Source organism: Erythrolamprus reginae, chromosome 1 (genome assembly GCF_031021105.1).
Source record: "Erythrolamprus reginae isolate rEryReg1 chromosome 1, rEryReg1.hap1, whole genome shotgun sequence".
Taxonomy (NCBI): domain Eukaryota; kingdom Metazoa; phylum Chordata; class Lepidosauria; order Squamata; family Dipsadidae; genus Erythrolamprus; species Erythrolamprus reginae.
Window position 1 is genome coordinate 229,192,985 of NC_091950.1, and position 19,747 is coordinate 229,212,731.

The following is a 19,747-nucleotide window of genomic DNA, read 5'->3' on the forward strand; positions in this document are numbered from 1 at the left end:
AGGCAATACAAGGAAAAAAAATTATGTTCCTAAAATCAAATATGTTTTTTTCTCTGAAAGAATGATTGAAACCATTTTCTGGTCTCAGGTCTGTATATAAAAATGGCAAAAAACCAATAAAATAAAATAAAATTACAATACAATTCACATTCACTAGCCTAAGCAAACCCCATTTAACAACATCTTTATTTTTTCCCTCTTAAATAAAGAAATTACAAGTAACTCAAGATAGCAATCATATACAATATTCCTTCCTCCTCCTGCTTTCCCCACAACCACTTTGTGACTTGCCCAAAATCACCTAGCTGGTTTTTATGGGACTTGAACTCATGGTCTCCTGCTTTTTAGTTTGGTGTCTTAACCACTAAACCAAAGTGGCTCTATTTGTTCAGTTTGTTCTTAGTTCTTCCTTACAACAAAGAAGTGGCAAACCAGCAGTTAAAGTGTGGCATGTAAAAATTCCTACTTAGTATTCCAAAGTTTCAAATAGGATGTTTATTATTTTGCACTCACAATTTATTGCAAAATTATTAGGTTAACAACCTCTTTTAATATTTTTCCGTCTACAGTTACTTATGAATCATAATCTCAACGTCCAAGTCAATGGTAATCATTTCCCAATCAATCCTAGGGTCAGAGGAAACACTGGGAAATCACTGAGATGCTCCCACCTCTTATCTCTGACCACCATAGTTGCAATAAACAATGGTGGATCATTTCATTTTTGTTGTACTTAACTGAAAACCCTGGAATTAGTTTTGGCTGAAATGTTATGATGAGAGTCAAGCTGTTTTCCTGTCTTCTGAAGGAGGCTTCAAATTTTTTCTAATTTTTTTGACAGTTAAATTATTGCATCAAAAATGTCATTTGCAAATTATCTTGCAAGGATTTGTTAAGAATCCTTTCCACAGATTCATTTAAATACTGTAATTCATATAATTTCTGCAGCATAGCAAAGCAAAAATGAGGCATTGAATTCTTCATGCAAAATTCTGAATTCTTAGGCACAGGCTTCCAACTAGCTATGAATTCACAGGATGATCTTTATTACACACAGGAAAACTCAAAGTATGTTCTGTTCTTTCTCTAGAGCAGTGGTTCTTAACCTTTCTAATGCCGTGACCCCTTAATACAGTTCTTCATATTGTGGTGACCCCCAATCATAAGTCTAGAACCAGTTCTCCCAATAGAAATTTAAACTGATTGGTAAGAATGTCACCCCCACTGTAAATGCCTGATTGTAACGCTTCCTTTGTCCCCCATGTGACCACTTTCCTTTAGACAGCTCACCATAGAGGAGCTGTTTAGAGATGCAATGATCTGGCATAGAATATGTATTCTCCCAATATCACTACTTTATTTTACTATATTTCTGTAAAAACAAAAGGAAAATGGATTCTATATAGCATTCTATATATGTTTTTCTACACCACTACTGAGTTCTAGGTTATGGATAGCTCCTAAAGCTAATGCCCTGTATAGAGTCACCTTATGTGCAAAGATCCATGGATTCAATTACCAGGAGAGGTTTTGAACTCCACAGAATAAGATGTGAAGATTCCTAATGTGGATAAATCCAGTCATGTACTGATTCTTAGTAGTTAATACTACTGCTTTAAAAGATACACTCTGCATCTCTCTTGCAATGAAATTTCAAACAAAATCCTATTGGATTTACAATTTTGTGAGCTTCATTTAATGAAATATGATATTACATTAGAAATAATATATCACGTTATGTATATCAAGATATTTTCTTACCTACCATATGTTTTGTATAGGATGGATCACTATAATCTGCCATCCCCTCCTCAGGATTAATATTTAGCTTATCACGTAGTGGAGTTCTGCCTGGTGTCACTCCTATCACTGGCTTGGGAGTCATTCCACTATGTGGAGTCAGACTTTCAGCTCCATGAGTAGGAGTCCTAGAAAAATATAAAATCCGTCAGTTCTCAGGCAATGTCTAAACCATTTAAATATATTCATTGCAGCACTTGCTAATATGACTGTGTTTTAGATTTTAAATCAGTAGCTAACAAAACTATAACAGCATAGAAAGAGATAGCAAAAAGGAATTTTGTTTGATGAACAAAGTAGATGAGATTGGACAGACATAGTAAATTATAAGATTTGGGAGGAAAAAACCAGTTCTATCTTGGGCATATCAGAGACAGCCCCCTGTTCACCAATCAATAAGCCTATTATTCCGCACACAACAATGTCTCTGAATCTTAATCTTTAAATCTTGAATCTCAGGAAACCAACGTACAGCCTTTTCAAAAATATATCTTTAATAATTCTATCTTAAATGGTTGAACATATGATAAACTCTTGTATCTTGAGTTTGGTATTCCTGTGGACTATGCATATTTCTCTGGCTTGATATTGAGTTTTCATTCAGATTGAATTTGAAAATAAAAATTTCAATTTTGTTTTGCATTAGAGTTTTCTGTGCGTACATGCATACTGCATATTCTTAAATTTGGTTGCCAGTGATTTTCAGAGTGCATTTAAATGCAGTTTTTGATAGTTTATATAGACTGGTGCTTGTGTATGTAGTAGTGTTTGTTTTTGCTACTGAGATATTACTATTTATTCATACAGTAAGCAGAAACTTTTCTTTGGTTGTAAGGAAGGAAAAATGTCTAATAATAATTACAATAATGTGCTGTAATAATAATAATAATAATAATAATAATAATAATAATAATAATAATAAACCAGTCATGATCCCAATGATTTCTGTCACACTGGGCACTATATCAAAATCTTGGAAATCCCTGTGCATTGACAAAGTTTCCTTCTATTTAAATACAAAAGGCCACCCTTGCTTAGATCCATACATGTACTATACTGATAAATTGTGGCATCTTAGTTGATGTGTAAGAAAGCCGACACCACCTAAAGAACTGGTAGCGGTGATTTCACATTGTTGTATATATCAGTGTTTTTCAACCAGTGTGCCGCGGCACAGTAATGTGCCGCAAGACATGGTCAGGTGTGCCGTGAAGCTCAGCAAGAGAGAGAGAGAAAGAAAGCAAGAGAGAGAGAGAAAGAAAGAGAAAGAAAGCAAGAGAGAAAGAGAAAGAAAACAAGAGAGAGAGAGAAAGAGAGGCAGGGAAGGAGGGAGATAGAAAGAGAGCAAAAAAGAGAGGAAGGAAGGAAGAGAGAAAGAGGGATGGAGAGAGAGGAAGGAAGAGAGAGAAAGAGGGAGAGAAATAGAGCGAAAGGGAGGAAGATAGAGAGATAATTTTTTTTGTCCAAACTTTTTTTACCCCCCCCCCCCCTGCTCAAGGTGCCTCATTATTTTGTATATGTAAAAAATGTGCCGCAGCTCAAAAAAGGTTGAAAATCACTGGTATATATAATAATAAAGCAGGAATTTTACTGATAAACAAGACTTCCTCTTCCTTTTTCAACTGTTTCACATATACATTACATTTCAGTTGTCACTAGGAGTCAAAACCAGCATAATTAGACAATAATAATTATTAATATATCAAAATATTTTTGAAAACATTAAAAAAAAATTATGAACTATTCACTTATAGCTTTGAGGTAAAAAAATATCCACAAAGGAACAAGGAACTCTTTGCATGTTCCCATCAAATCTATGCTTGCAAACCTCAACATATTTTGAGTAGAATTCAGAATATTAGCACTATCTCAAATTTTGTTTAATCATAATGCAGCCAATTTAGAACATTTTAAAGAAGCATTGCAGAAAGGTTCTTCTTTTTGTGTTTCACATATACCTGTAACATTATTTTCTTTGTAAAGATCCTTATATACGAAAAGTACCGTATTTTTCGCTCCATAAGACGCAGTTTTTTTCCTCCCAAAGTAGGATGAAAAATCAGCCCCGTCTTATGGAGCGAAGATGCAGGCAGGGGGGGGAGGCGCTGGAGCAGAGGGGGGGGGTGGCGATATACAGTAGAACCTCGACATACGAATTTAATTGGTGCCGGAAGGAGGCTCGTGAGTCGAAAAGCTCGTATGTCGAAACATTGTTTCCCATAGGAAACAATGGAAAAGCGATTAATGCGTGCAAGCTGGATACTACAGTACTGGCAGCGAACTGGAGCAGCAGCTCCGCCTGCGTCCCGGGAAAGCGGCCGCCCGGGCTGAGTGGATGGAAGGAGCCTGGCGGCGGGCGGGGCTTGGCGGCGGGCGGGAGGCGCGAGGGAGCGAGCGATCCGGCGTGTCGGGCTGCCCGGGAAGGCGAGCGGTGCGCGGTAGGCGCGGGGACGGGGACAGGGGGGGGGAATCGTCTGAACGCGGTTCCGAGTTGGGGGTTCGGGGGTGGTGGTACTGGAAAGCCCCCCAGGCCGGCTGCGATCTTTTAAAACAGCCGCGCCGCTTCTCAGCTGACTCCTGAAGCCAAAAGCGAACTTCCGCGCTTCAGGAGTCAGCTGAGAAGCGGCGCAGCTGTTTTAAAAGATCGCAGCCGGCCTGGGGGGCTTCCCAGCAACCCCCCAAACCCGCTTCTCAGCTGACTCCTGAAGCGCGGAAGTTCGCTTTTGGCTTCAGGAGTCAGATGGGAAGCGGCGCGGTTGTTTTAAAAGATCGCAGCCGGCCTGGGGGGCTTCCCAGCACCCCCCCGAACCCGCTTCCCAGCTGACTCCTGAAGCCGAACGCGGAAGTTCGCCTTTGGCGTTTGGCTTCAGGAGACAGCTGGGAAGCGGCGCGGCTGTTTTAAAAGATCGCAGCCGGCCTGGGGGGCTTCCCAGCACCCCCCCCGAACCTCTAAAATCTAGGTGCGTCTTATCAGCAGGTGCGTCTTATAGAGCGAAAAATACGGTACCACTTTATCCTTACTTTATGCTTCAGTGATGTTATTCAATATAATGAACCACAAATAATTTTCCATTCAAATATCCTATGTGTAAATGAGCCATATTTATTATGAGGTTTCTGGGAATTGTTTTAGGAATCAACCTAATCATTCCAGTAGAAAATGTCCCTCACCTTTGTTGCAAGAAAATCTAAAATGCCCTTCTCAACAACTCAAAAATCTAATTTACCTGAAGGGAGTGGAAAGCACAGTATTTGGCGTCTGAACAACTTGTCTCTGAGGTGTTATTCCAGAGAAATCACTTTCATGTAAGGGTGTATTAAGACCTCCTTTCAAGGGAGTATCAACATTTGTAAGTGCCATTAAATTCTGAGCTTCCTGTAGGGAAGACATACAAAGTACGTAATTAACATTTTCAAAATCACCAAACAATTACAATAACAATTGTAAAACAATAACAATTATGAATCACCATAAACATACAGAGTTATCAAAAAATATCCAATGTCTCTTAACAAGCAATTACAGGCTTTACCACCACCGAAATGTTTTAAATTAGAGTTCATTTTGGTTACAAAAACTCTTTTTTTAAACCTTATACTGGAACTGCTTCTGCATTTATTCTGTCCCTCCCCCAAGCCCTTTCACCTTTTGGACAGGTTTGTAGATGTCCCTACTTTTCAAAAGAACATACCAACTTTTTTCAACAAGCCACAATAATTATCTATCTCTATATAGAACTCAAATAAATATGTACAAAATTATCTGCTGGTATTTAGCCCTTTTCTATTTTTATTCCATGGCAGGCAGAACTATTAATGGAAGTTACAGAACAATTTGCAAGTGAATCAATGTTAGTTTAGGCATTACCTGTAGGATCCTGTCCTGTGCAGCAGGTGTTTTAGGTGTTCGAAGGGCAATGCTGTTGTTGGTTACATTGTATTCTGATAAGAGCGTGCTGGAAGCAGAATTTGTAATTCCAGATTCTTCTGCTGTTTGACGGGCAATCTCACTTGCTTGACCAACTTTAACTACTTCCTCAAGTTCTGTATCTGAAATCTTAAATAAAGAGCAAATGGAATAAGAAACAATATTGCAGGTTTGTAATATGTGGACATTGGCAACAGTTAGTAAAAATTCCAACTTAGAAAAAATGATATGTTACAAAAGAAGACACTACTTATGCTACATATTCCTAGAGGCAATGAACAAAACCCTCAACTGGTTTGTCATGGATGATTCCTTTTTTCATATAGCTAATACAGATGAGGTACTTGTCCCTTCAGTTAACAGTTGATGAAAATAGACTGCACTGTAAACCACAAAATATATTTAACAAATTTTAAACTAAGTAGAGTGAAAGTCCAAGATCCTTTACAAACAGAAAATAGAAAGTCATGCGTAAGCCTTGCTACTTTGCCTCATCACCTATGAATGCAACTACAGTGATCCCTCGATTTTCGCGGTCTCGATTTTCGCGAAACGCTATACCACGGTTTTTCAAAAAATAATAATTTAAAAATACTCCACAGGTTTTTTTTTTATTCCACGTTTTTTCCCACCCGATGACGTCATACGTCATCACCAAGAGTCACTTCTCTGTCTCTTTCTCTTTCTTTCCTGTCATTCTCTGCTTCAATCATTTTCTCATTTCTCTTTTTTTCTCCCCTTTTTTCTATCATTTCTCTCTCTTCCTTCCACTCTTCTCTCTCTCTTTCTTCCTCTCTCTCACTCTCTGCCTTCCTTTCTCATCTCTTTCTTTCTTCCCTTCTCTCTCTTTCTCTATCTCTCCCCCTCTTGCTCTCTCTCTTTTTCTCACTTTCCCTCTCTCGTGCACCCACCAGCCTCCGGAGAATGCCTGTCCCGCCTCTCTTGCAGCAGAGGAGAAAGAGAGGTGGAGCGGGCGGGCGAACGGACGAGCGGCGGGCGGGCGAACGGACGAGCGGCGGGCGGGCGAACGGACGAGCGGCGGGCGGGCGAACGGACAAGCGGCGAGCGGGCGAACGGCGGGCAGGCAGGCGAACGGACAAGCGGGCGAACGGACGAGCGGCGAGGGGGCGAACGGACGAGCGGCGAGATGTTTATTTTATTTATTTAGATACTGTAGATGTTTATCTAATATTAGTTGCACTTTCGTCGCTCCCCGGCTCCACCATCTGCGCATGCGCGGCCATGGAAAAAAGGGCGCGCATGCGCAGATGGTGTTTTTACTTCCGCGCTGCTATATCGCGGATAATCGATTTTCGCGGGAGGTCTTGGAACGTAACCCCCGCGAAAATCGAGGGATCACTGTACTATTCATTTAAAAATATTAAGAATACCTTAATGGTAGCCCTCCCTCAACAACCTGGAACAGTGATATTGAAGTGCCAATAAATTCATGCAGAATATTTCTGATGAGACGTGAAAAAGGGGACTCTAAAAGGAGTCCATGGCAATAAGAAAAATAAAGGGGAAATATTTGACTAATGATCTGCAGGACAAAATGTGTTAGCTAAGCTAACCAGATCACCTGTCTTCCTGTCACTTTTCCTGATCTCTAAATAATACAGCCATAATGTTTAGAAGGAAAACCATGGCATTAACAAGGAGAAAGGATAATTGGAAGTGAGGAAAACTATGGAACCCTCTTAACAACGTCAAGAACATTTACTGTTTACTGTGTTATTTGTAACACTTAGAAATAACACATTAAACCTGGGGTCCCCAAACGTTTGGACCTCAGGAACTACCAAGGTCATACTTTTAAATCCTGCGGACCACCATTTCATAATTTTAAGTCCCACAGACCACTAATATGATTTTTTTTAAAGATAATTTGTAAAATAATGATAAGAGAACCTCCATTTTATTAATATGAAATGTACCTATTTTATGCAACAAAATTATAAATGCTTATTTAATTATAACAAAATCATAAATGCTTATTTAACCTTAACAAAATCTTTAAAGATGGTTTAATTGTAACAAAATTATTAAAGATAGTGTAATTATTACAAAATAATTGAAGCTTATTTGATGGTGCCTTGCTGATATTGTTGGGAAAGTTAGTCCCGTATTCCAGAGCTATATCTGTAGTTCCTCCCCTCCCCTCCTCTCTCCTTTCCTTTCTTCTTCCTGGACTGGATTAATTGCTCTTGGCCATATCTGGCCCAGGGGCCAAGATTTCGACACAGACCACCAAAATTTTCTTCTGGACCACCAGTGGTCTACGAACCACAGGTTAGTGACCTGTGCATTAAAAATTAACATTTATTCTTAATACACAACCTCTTATCCATATACTACTAAAACTTTTATCATTCTTTTAAACTGGGAGAAATGATACCTCACAAGGGAACAATTTTTGAATCAATACATCTCAAACATGCTAACCTATGGAAGTTAGCCCACTTAAGATATCTAGGACCCATGACTTCTGAGGGAATGAAATCTGGAAAAGTTGTGGCTTCTTCAGTGCTATTATGTGCTTCATTTTCAACATTCCACGATAGTTTTCCAGCCAATCTTACAATCTCTCTCTTTCCCACCCAGCAGTAGTCACATATGTACCTGAGAAGGGGAGATTTCCAATGCTCCTTGCCAGATTCCCACAAAGAAACTCAATGGGAAAGCTGGTAGGAAGTTAGAAATCATATCTACTCCCACTGCTTTTTTTGCTAGCACTTGGTCATTCTGTTTCTTTGTAAGAAAGGAAATGGTAAGGAAATGTCTCTGAAATGATAACCCAGGGGGATATGGGTTGTCTAGTTCTTCATGAACCATTGCTTTTATATTTCTACCTTCATTATGTCACTACCTCTGACTACATGGATTACAGACAGAGACAAAGAGACAGACTAACTTGCATACACTGATATAAAGAACTGCGTCACAATTTATGTTTGCTATTGCAGCCCCCAATACTAAATGAAACTCAATTTGTGCTTCTACTAATGAATGTTGTTTCCATTATTAAACAAACTTGGAAGACATTTCTTTTTCACACCAATAGAATACCAGAGTACTGTAATAATAAGCAATGTACCTGAGGAGCTGGAAGCACCAGTTTACTTCTTTTTTTAGTAAATTCTGAAACACCACTAGTCTGAAGAATTGCTGATGGTAAATCAGATTCTTTTTTCCGTTTCAGCTGCTGCTTATCTTTTTTTCGGTCTCTTCCTTCTTTTTCCCTAAAAAAAGTAAAAAAAAGTAAATCAAGTACAAGGATTTTGCAAAGATCATCTGACCTGCTTCAGAACTGGATAAAGAGATGAAATTTATAGAAAGATAGGAGCTATCATCTTCCAAATTTCAATTAATCAAGTTGTTTGCAATTTCTTTTATAATCTTAGTTATTAGCATACATTATATTTTACTTTTCATCAAAATGAAATAAGAGCTCTATCACATGACCCTAGTGGCAGCAATCCTGGATACGTCCCAGGCAAACAAACTGGCAGAAGTGGGTGTGCAAGTGCCATGGGTAGGTACTATTAAGTGCAGGTGGCAAAAAAGCAAGTGACGGTGGGAGCAGGAGCTTCCAACTTTCTGCTAGCTTCCATGTTGACTTTGTTTGTGGAAAGTAGGCAGGAAATATTGGAAATGCAATAATGTGTAGGTTATTACCAATTATTGCCTATGATACGGAAAATGTATCTTGTCAATAAAGCATCTCATTCTTCTGTCTTATTTAAGTTGCCTGCTCTACTCTCTGTATATCTAGGGTAAAGGTTACTTACTTATTCAGCTCTTCTATTGTTCTAGCTAAGAGCAAAAGTTAAACTGGCAATCATGTGCTCACCTGCTTGCTTGGTATGATCTAGCTGTATGCTGTATATTAACCTGTTACTAGTTAGCTATCTTTGGGGTAAGTCAATCATTGTAATCGTATACATTTTGTTATAAAAAATAAACTGCAAGTCCAAGGAACAGAGAGCTTCTGAACACAAGGCAGCTCTGCTCATCCCAGAGAGACATTTCCAACCTGGACAACGCATTGTTCAAGAAATCATGTTTCCATGTCTATGATTTCTACAATCATGCGTCTGTGGCTCACTGCAACATCATAACTGCAGGTGGGCACCAAGCACCTGGACTGAAACAACTGGAATTCTGAGGTCAGGTTGTAAGCCCCCCTCATTCACTATCACTGTAACTTTGACATACTGCTCACTGCTGGTGCTCCTCTAAAGATAGTGGGAAAAGGGAGAGAGTGGAAGAAGAGAAGGCAAATAAAAACTGGGTACCTAAGCAGGAAGAAAAGGGAAATGACAGAAACACTATACAAGTGTGTAAAAGAGGAGGGTTCAGTTTGAGAATGAGAAGAGCAGAAAAGAGGTGGAGTGAAGAGAGAACAAGACCAGACAAAGGGCAAAAAGAAAAACAGGGGAGGAAAGGGAAAGGAGAGAGAACATGCTTTGTGGCTCTCTTTCTCTTCGGCTCCTTCCCTGCCTTTCCATTCCTGCCACCAGGCCAAAGGCACAAAACCACTGTTTCTAAGCAGTTGCACAAGTGGAGCTTTAATGTGCTTCGATGTTGGCAGGGAAGTTTTCAGAACTAGAGCCGGGAGGCAGCAGTAAAATAAGGAGCATGGGGTGCATTAGAGTCCTGGGAGGCCCAGGACAGACCATGCACAAATGCCTCTCCACTGCAAAAAGCACTGATTTCCTGGCAAAGCCAGTAGAGAAGATTATAAATGGTGATCATATTGCAAGTGCTCAAATTGCAATCATGTGATCACGGGGAGACAGGAACATCATTTGGAAGTGCTTTACTTATAGCACTCTTTTCAAGGCCATCCTAACTTTAAATTATCATTAAGCGACCAATCGCAAGTCAAGGACTAGCTGTATATTATTATTTTATTTATAATCTGCATCTGAAATATATTGTTGACATTTTGTTTGGAAGATTTAGCACTGATAAATGTTAGGATGGTTAAAAGTGTAAGATAAAAACTATTTTTTCAAAAAGAATAATTTATTATTTTGGTGCTGCCACAAATGGGAACACAAATAGAGGGCAGCCTTTTCAGGTATCTTTTGAGGAAATCGTACAAAATATGGTTATGCTATATTTACAACAATATAAAAATGAGTGATTAACTGTAAAAAAATCCAGGATAAGTGTTTTATTATTCTAGCAAGGGGCTAGAAATAGGTTGAAAATAGTCAGAGAAAAAACTGTATTTACTATGTATATGCATGAATGATTTACTCATTCTTCTGCAATCATCATTTTTTCCTAAACAATTAGAAACCCTCAGGAGATAAATGGCTGCTCTTACTATGTGAAGAGAAACATTTACAACTTGAACAACAGCAATGTTTAAGTTTTGTGAGGGCTTCAGACAGAATTTGATACATCACAAGATTTTGCTCCATGTACTATTTTAATCCAAGTTCTACTCACGATCTCAGTTCCCCCTCCAAATCTTGTTGTCTTAGTTTCCTAAAATCTGCATCCAGAGCCTGATAGTTTTCTTCTGATGTGTCATAAAAACCAGGAGCAGGTTTCTTCTCAAATGGGATTTCAGCATTGTAATCTACTCCTCTTTTCTTTTTTCTTTTTTTCTGGATCTCAATTCCTGCAGCTCGGAGTTCTCTCCTTTTTTGTAGAGCAGCAAGACGCCTGAGGAGTAAAATCAAGTTTGAAGTGAATGTTAAAGGCTATATACAGTGATCCCCCGGTTATTGCGTCCCCGACCATTGCGAACAGGGTAATTCGCGATTTTTCAACCCGGAAGTCAAAATACCATCTACGCATGCGTGCCGGGCACGCATGCGTAGATGGCAGCGGCTTCCCTGGGTCTTCCCCCTCTTGCTGGCGTCAGCGAGGAGTTTCCCCACCGCCCACGCAAACTCCTCGCTGCCGCTCGCCCGCCCTTCGCCTGCCCACGCCGTTCGCTCCCCCCTCTTGCTGGCGGGAGGGCGAGAAGCCCTCCCCAGCACCCGCTCGCCTGCCCTTCGCCGCTCGCCCGCCCGCCCTTCGCCCTGGCCGCTTCTTCCCAGCGGAGAAATTCCAGCCCCCACCTGGTCCCGCCCGATCCTCCTCCCTGAGGCAGCTCGCCCTCCCATGGCCGCTTCCTCCACCCTCCATTGCAAGCCCTCACCACCGCAGCCAACGCGCGCTGCGATCTTCAAGCCCGGCTCCTTTCGGCCCAGCATCCCGGGCCAAGCAGCTGCCTTCCGTGACTGAGCCTGGCTGGCCCGGAAGATCGTAGCGCGCGTTGGCTGCAGCGGCGAGCGAAGCCAAGCCGGCAGCAATGTTGCCGCCGGTGCAGCCAACGCGCGCTACGATCTTCCGGGCGAGCCAGGCTCAGTGACGGAAGGCAGCCGCTTGGGCCGAGAGGAGCCGGCCTTGATCCGCCAACGCGCGCTACGATCTTCCGGGCCAGCCAGGCTCAGCGGATCAAGGCCGGCTCCTCTCGGCCCAAGCGGCTGCCTTCCGTCACTGAGCCTGGCTCGCCCGGAAGATCGTAGCGCGCGTTGGCTGCAGCGGCGAGCAATGTTGCCGCCGGTGCAGCCAACGCGCGCTACGATCTTCCGGGCGAGCCAGGCTCAGTGACGGAAGGCAGCCGCTTGGGCCGAGAGGAGCCGGCCTTGATCCGCCAACGCGCGCTACGATCTTCCGGGCCAGCCAGGCTCAGCGGATCAAGGCCGGCTCCTCTCGGCCCAAGCGGCTGCCTTCCGTCACTGAGCCTGGCTCGCCCGGAAGATCGTAGCGCGCGTTGGCTGCAGCGGCGAGCGATGTCGCCGCCGGTGCAGCCAACGCGCGCTACGATCTTCCGGGCGAGCCAGGCTCAGTGACGGAAGGCAGCCGCTTGGGCCGAGAGGAGCCGGCCTTGATCCGCCAACGCGCGCTACGATCTTCCGGGCCAGCCAGGCTCAGCGGATCAAGGCCGGCTCCTCTCGGCCCAAGCGGCTGCCTTCCGTCACTGAGCCTGGCTCGCCCGGAAGATCGTAGCGCGCGTTGGCTGCAGCGGCGAGCGATGTCGCCGCCGGTGCAGCCAACGCGTGCTACGATCTTCCGGGCGAGCCAGGCTCAGTGACGGAAGGCAGCCGCTTGGGCCGAGAGGAGCCGGCCTTGATCCGCCAACGCGCGCTACGATCTTCCGGGCCAGCCAGGCTCAGCGGATCAAGGCCGGCTCCTCTCGGCCCAAGCGGCTGCCTTCCGTCACTGAGCCTGGCTCGCCCGGAAGATCGTAGTGCGCGTTGGCTGCAGCGGCGAGCGATGTCGCCGCCGGTGCAGCCAACGCGCGCTACGATCTTCCGGGCGAGCCAGGCTCAGTGACGGAAGGCAGCCGCTTGGGCCGAGAGGAGCCGGCCTTGATCCGCCAACGTGCGCTACGATCTTCCGGGCCAGCCAGGCTCAGCGGATCAAGCCCGGCTCCTTTCGGCCCAGCATCCCGGGCCAAGCAGCTGCCTTCCGTGACTGAGCCTGGCTGGCCCGGAAGATCGTAGCGCGCGTTGGCTGCAGCGGCGAGCGAAGCCAAGCCGGCAGCAATGTCGCCGCCGGTGCAGCCAACGCGCGCTACGATCTTCCGGGCCAGCCAGGCTCAGCGGATCAAGGCAGCCGCTTGGGCCGAGAGGAGCCGGCCTTGATCCGCTGAGCCTTCACATTCCTCCAAGTCATTTCGCCGCTCATGTCCTGGCTAAACCGGGCAGCAGGAGACAGGCTTTGAGTTTTGGCTGCGGGGCGAGGGAGTTAGGAAAGTCCTACTTCTCCCCCCGCAGCCAAAACTCAAAGCCTGTCTCCTGCTGCCCGGTTTAGCCAGGACACGAGCGGCGAAATGACTTGGAGGAATGTGAAGCTGAAACCGGCCGGTTTCAGCTTCACATTCCTCCAAGTCATTTCGCCGCTCATGTCCTGGCTAAACCGGGCAGCAGGAGACAGGCGGTGGGCTGGGAGCCGCAGGCGAAAGGAGCTCGGGCATTGTTCTCCGGACCCCGCCCGCAGCCTGGAGAGGGAAAGGGCCGCCGCGGGGCTGAGCGGGCGGGGTCCGGAGAACAATGCCTGGCGCCGCGCTCCGATGCCCGAGCTCCTTTCGCCTGCGGCTCCAGGCAGCACTTTGAATCCAGCAGCTTCTGCTGGATATGGGCGGTGGGTGGGACGAGCGGCGCGGAAGCCAGGGGCTGTGGCAGCTCGCCCCCCCCATCGCCCGTATCCAGCAGAAGCGGTGGGATTCAAAGGGATTCAAGGCTAACTTCTGCGCTTGGCTTGAGGACTCAGCTCGGAAGCTGCACGGGTGTTTTAAAAGGTCTCCGCCGGCATGTGGGGCTTCCTACCACCTCCCGAACCCCCAACTCGGGTTTGAGGAGGTGCTAAGAAGCCCCCCATGCCGGCGGAGACCTTTTAAAACACCCGTGCAGCTTCCGAGCTGAGTCCTCAATCTTCGGCTCCTCGGAACGGAACCCTCGCAACGAGCGGGGGATCACTGTATAACATATAGACCACTTTTGTTGAATGCAACAAAGTATCCATACTTTAAAAAAAACCCCAACTATCCTCAAATCTCCATTCAATTTGTGTAAGACTTACTAAAACTCTAGGTTTAAAATCAATAGTTCAAATATATGATTGGTTCTATTAGCTTTATCACAATTATGAAGTTTTGAAATATGCACTAGTCCATTTTAATGGCAAGATTCAGTGGATGTATTTTATTTCATATACAGAATCTTGTAATTTCAAACTAAAATCCCTCACATCTTCCAAACGTAGAATGATAAACTACAGTGGCTTTCCTGTCCACTCTGAAAACATAAGAAACCAGTAAGACAAGTTCAAGAGTTACATATAACTAGGATCAAATTAACTCTTTCATTACAATTACGCAACACTGTTTTCAACATATTTCAGACTTTTCTCATAAATGTACAAGGCTGCTGAAATATTTTATATGAGCTAGGTCTCCATAACTAAGCTATTATTTTAAACTCCTGGTTTAGTAAGATGTCAATGGGATGCACTATCAGAACTCAGTAGTGGTTTCTCAAAATCAATTTCAACATTCCGGCCACTAAATGTAATGAACTACATAATGTTCAACCTTATGGCATTTTACCATATTAAACCAGCAATCTGGCTTTACCAGAAATAAATGGGATATAAACGTAATACTGCTGAATTAAAATCCCATCACAATTTTAACTTATCTTTAATGATTTAACATCAATTATGCAAATTCTGAAGTGCTTAGCAGAAAGTGAATCAGATCAAGGAAGGGGGCTGAGTCTATTCATCTAGATTCAAATATATTAGGAGCCTTCAAACCCATTACATAGATATGCTTTGCATACAAAACAAATCCTGATGATGATGATGATGATGATAATAATAATAATAATAATAATAATAATAATAATAATAATAATAATTTATTGGATTTGTATGCCACCCCTCTCCGAAGACTCAAAGCTATCTATGCCAAAACTGGAGCATGAAAACTTTGTTATCATTATCATAACAAAGATTACGATTCCAAATAAGATTAGAAGCGAGAGAGTTCAATGAAAGTATTTGAGATGTAGGCTGTTATCTACCTGGCTTCTTCCAACTGCTTCTCTCTTGCTTTCCTTTTGGCTTTCTTTCCTTGAGTGTTAGCCAAACGAGCTCTAGCTTCAGAAAGCATCTCAAGTTCATCTGCAAAACAAATGTACAAAGTTACCATTTGTTCATTTACAAATGGGCAACATAGGATCAGAAAAGTGTTTCAAAAGTTGAAAAACCCCTATAGATTAATACATCACTTATGTCTTCTTTGAACTCATTTAGCTTGACAGAGTTCTTAACATCTCCATTATAGTTCTATATTCAGAGGTAAAACTCCATATTAATAAATAATTTCAGTTTGCTTCTACATTACTGAGGCTAGGATTTCAGGCATAAAAGATCTGCAAACACCATTTTCTAGAACAGTCTACATTCAGCTTCTCTTTTCTGATTGGTTAAGCTCAGTATTTTAACAGTATTCAGAAAACTGCATTGCAAGGCCACTGGCAGCATCGTGCATGTGAATTAAGGAAGATACTGTAAACTATAATCTAAAGTATACCCAACACCATTGGATAAGAAGACTATTTGAGGCTATTTGATGAATTTGGGTAGCTTATATTTAAAAATAGAGTAATGGATTTAAATGTAAGTGAGAAGATTCTGGCCAATCAAAAAAGCAATACAACCATCATAGGCAGATGTAACTAATGGGGACTCCATGACCACCTTTTCACACAGCCTAGAAGAACAACCATGTTTTCAACAGTTTTCCTAAATGGGTCTCTGGGAGGATACTGTTCTAGAGGATCGGCATTGCCAATGGAACTGGAATACTTCCTGGATACCACAAGGGGTTCTTGTTTGAATGGGAACTAGAACACAGCCATCCTGCTTGGTCTTACTGGGATGGGCAGAAACAAATGAAAATATGCAATTCCTTAGATAGCAAGATACTCTGCCACAAACAGCTTTAAATGTAATAATTAACAACCTGAAGTGCTTCTGGAAGCTGACTGGTAACTAGAACAACTGATGAAACAGTGAGGTCATGTGGGCATAATGTACCAATAATGCCTGTGTCTGTCATTAGGGGCCAGCTTAGCTTCTGGATGGTCTGCCAGGGCAGCTCTATATACAGCTCTGTATACAATTCAACCATAAGACGGTCAGGCTTGAATGACTGTCTGAAGGGCCCCCAGTCCAGGAAAAGTGCAACTGGCACCTTTGATGTTCCTGTGCAAAAATATTTTTTGGTTACAACTGCCACCTTCTCTTTTAATAAGTACTGGAGATTCCAAGACTATTATTAAGCTGCCCCATAGTCGAGATGTATAAGTAATCATGAACTGATGAATGAAGTCACCTAACAGTTTTATGCAGTGTTAAACAGAAGGGAAGCAGCATCACACCCTGTAGCATTCTGCAAGTACAGGATGATATACATGATCTCTCCTTATCGGTCAACACTGAGTGAAACTGGTTGGGTCCAACATGAAGGTGATCAAGCTAACACCCTGTTAATTTGGTGATTGAAGAACCCTATTCATTTCTTTCATTTTGGGGCTTTGGGAATCAGAAAATCAAACTCACTCCAGCTTATTTCATAAGGCCTTGCCATTTCACCTAGATCTGTTTAGTCACAGTCCAGGTCCTCACAATGGCCTGGCAGGTGGTCCTGTGACCCATTCTCCCTAATAGGATTCAGTTTTAAGCAGGGCAGCAGTATCAACAGACATTAAAAAACAACAACAGAGAAATGATATTTTTTCACTATGATGTAGTCCTTAACATGGATTCTTAGTCATGTTGTTAGTTCACTTTTTATCTAAAGAGTGCTCCAAATATCCCAACACTAATGCTAAACTATATTTCACAGAGATTCTCAGAAAACAATGAGCACACCAGGATATGCATAGGGAGAAAGTCACATTTAGGGTCAACCCAGCCTAAGGCCATTATTATCAGCCCATTCTCTGTTTATAAGAGAAAGACTCCCTCAGTCTAGCTCAACCAATTTTCTTTTCTTTTTCCTTCATTTCTTTCTTCCTCCCTCCCTCTTGTAGATGATCATACTATTGATTTAATAAACAAAGTGAATAAGACAAACCTTAATTTAAAAACATAAAACACAGAAGTAAAAATACTCAATCAAAGGGAGACATAATTTGAAAAAAAATTAAATCAATCATACCCTCATCCATATCAATAGGATCTGGTCTGGCTGGCTTAGTTTCTGGGTTTGGATCAATTTCTCCAGGTTTAAGTTTTCTAGGATCATCAGCAGTTTCTTCCTCATTGTCCCTTTGAGCAGCTTTATCTCTACCAAGATGATACAAAAAACAGCATAAAGATAAGAAAACAACACTGCTAAGAAAATTACATAACTTAGCAATCACTGCAATTTCCAGAATGCTATAAGAAAAATAATCAAGGCAAAAGTTTAGGAATAGTACAATTCTTACTCTATTACTAAGCACTTCAAAGTTTTCTTCAATAGTTTTGGACATTTCTATAGCATGAAGTCTTCCAATATCTAAGAAGCTATCCTCCCATTACAATGAAACATTACTTACAATAAAAATTCATAATGCTCCAAACACTGGGCAGCTGTTCGTCCAATAATTGGTGCAATAGTTCTCCACTGAGTTGGCATAAGTTTAGCCAAATGGAGCAATTTCTCTTCTTCTTCTCGTGACCATTCTGTCTTCTTAATACTTGGGTCTAGCCATTCATACCTTATTTAAAATGAAAATGTTGTTGTTTTAACAGTAAATTTCTATCAAATATAATAATACATTAAAAATATCAGCACTGACATTCAGTAGTAAGAAATAAAATTCTTGCTTGGATTTCTTTTGTATAATTTTTTTACATGTATTACTGACATTAGTTCAATCCCAAAATTATTTTTTCTTGTAGAAGTAATTAATTTTTAGAAGGCCTCTGCCTGCTAAATTTCTCACCAATATTTACTGTAAAATTACATGAAAGTACATTACCATCTGGCTTTGCATTGTTTTGCTGATTTTCTGTGCAACAAAGAGGCAATACGAGACCACTGGTTTTTGCCATATTTCATTACAGCTGCTTTAAGAATTTCATCCTTAAAAGAAAAAAAGTTTCATTTATTACAGTATTTATTTAACAGTTTTCAATCAAAAATTCTTATAAAAAGGGGCCATGAAAGGTCAATTTTTCCATCTCCTTTCCATTTCCCCCTTCCTCCCTTAATATAAGAACAAAAGATTAAATAAAATTGAAAATGAAGGTTTGGAATTGTTTACTAAGAAATACGAGGAAGGTGAGCTGTAATGTAAGATGTAAGGAGGTTGGCGAAATCCCTGCACTTGGACTGGTCCTCTTTATGAACTTGTGAGTGGGGCACTGGAAGGAAGTTAGTATGGCTACGGCATGACCAACATGGCGCTGATAATAAATTGAACCTTGGATGAGAGAATTGGACTGGAATCTGATTTATTTCACAGATGCTGTTTGGGATGCTGACATTTGATCAAACTGATGTAGCAGACTTCTGTGATTCTTTATTAGAATGTCCAGGTACAGTTATGGCTATTGTTAGTAGGTCACATTCCTCTATGATTGCCAAATACAATTGAATATATAACTAGCAAAATGCTTTTCAACCCTGCCAGCTTGGCGATGTGTAGACTGCCAAGTTTGAGAAACACTGAACTATCCATTTGCTTCTTATTTCACTGAATGGATTACCTGTGTGAAAATGAATTCCAAAACACCTTTTGTAATTTACCTACCTTTTCCTTATAGACAAGAGAGTGAAAATGTGAGGTATGTTCTATTTTGGTTCAGGCTCCATTGCAGATAGTCCTCAATTTACAATTATTCATTCAGTGACCATTCAAACTTGCAATGGCACTGAAAAAAGTGATTTATGAGCCTGATGGTCACATGATCAAAATGTAAATAACATTTATTTATGACAGTAGCATTGTCCCAGGGTCATGTGATCACCATTTGTAACCTTTTCAGCTGGCTTCCAACAAGCAAAGTCAAAGGGGAAAGACAGGCTCACTTAACAACCAGAAGATTCATTTAACATCTGGAGTGATTTGCTTAACTGTGGCAAAAATGTTCATAAAAATGGGACAAAAATAATTTGTCTTACTTAGCAACAGAAATGTTGGGCTCCCTCGTGGTGATAAGTCAAGAACTATATACAGTGTTCCCTCGATTTTCGCGGGGGTTGTGTTCCAAGACCGCCCGTGAAAGTCGAATTTCCGCGAAATAGCAGTGCGGAAGTAAAAACACCATTTTTGGCTATGAACAGCCAAAAACTACCCCCACGCACCCTTTTTCAAGGCAGCGCATGGAGCCGGGCTTAAAGTTGGGGGCGTGGAGCGACAAAAGTGCGGAGGCCGCCCCCGCCCCCCCCAGCGCCTCCGGCCCCCTCGCCACTACCGCCCGCCCGATCCACCCCTCTCACCGGCTTTC

General features: G+C 42.3%; 1 protein-coding gene across 1 annotated transcript in view; it reads right to left on the minus strand.

Moving 5' to 3' along the window:
• CDC5L (cell division cycle 5 like) overlaps window positions 1-19,747 on the minus strand; it is a 47,172-nt gene that overhangs the window by 24,153 nt on the left and 3,272 nt on the right. The window contains exons 2-10 of the mRNA XM_070732464.1: window positions 18,277-18,380; window positions 17,851-18,012; window positions 17,469-17,596; window positions 15,325-15,424; window positions 11,192-11,410; window positions 8,826-8,970; window positions 5,669-5,857; window positions 5,028-5,176; window positions 1,766-1,928 (exon numbers count right to left, since the gene is read on the minus strand). Of these exons, the coding sequence (XP_070588565.1) occupies window positions 1,766-1,928; window positions 5,028-5,176; window positions 5,669-5,857; window positions 8,826-8,970; window positions 11,192-11,410; window positions 15,325-15,424; window positions 17,469-17,596; window positions 17,851-18,012; window positions 18,277-18,380 (1,359 nt within the window). The remainder of the gene's footprint in view (window positions 1-1,765; window positions 1,929-5,027; window positions 5,177-5,668; window positions 5,858-8,825; window positions 8,971-11,191; window positions 11,411-15,324; window positions 15,425-17,468; window positions 17,597-17,850; window positions 18,013-18,276; window positions 18,381-19,747) is intronic.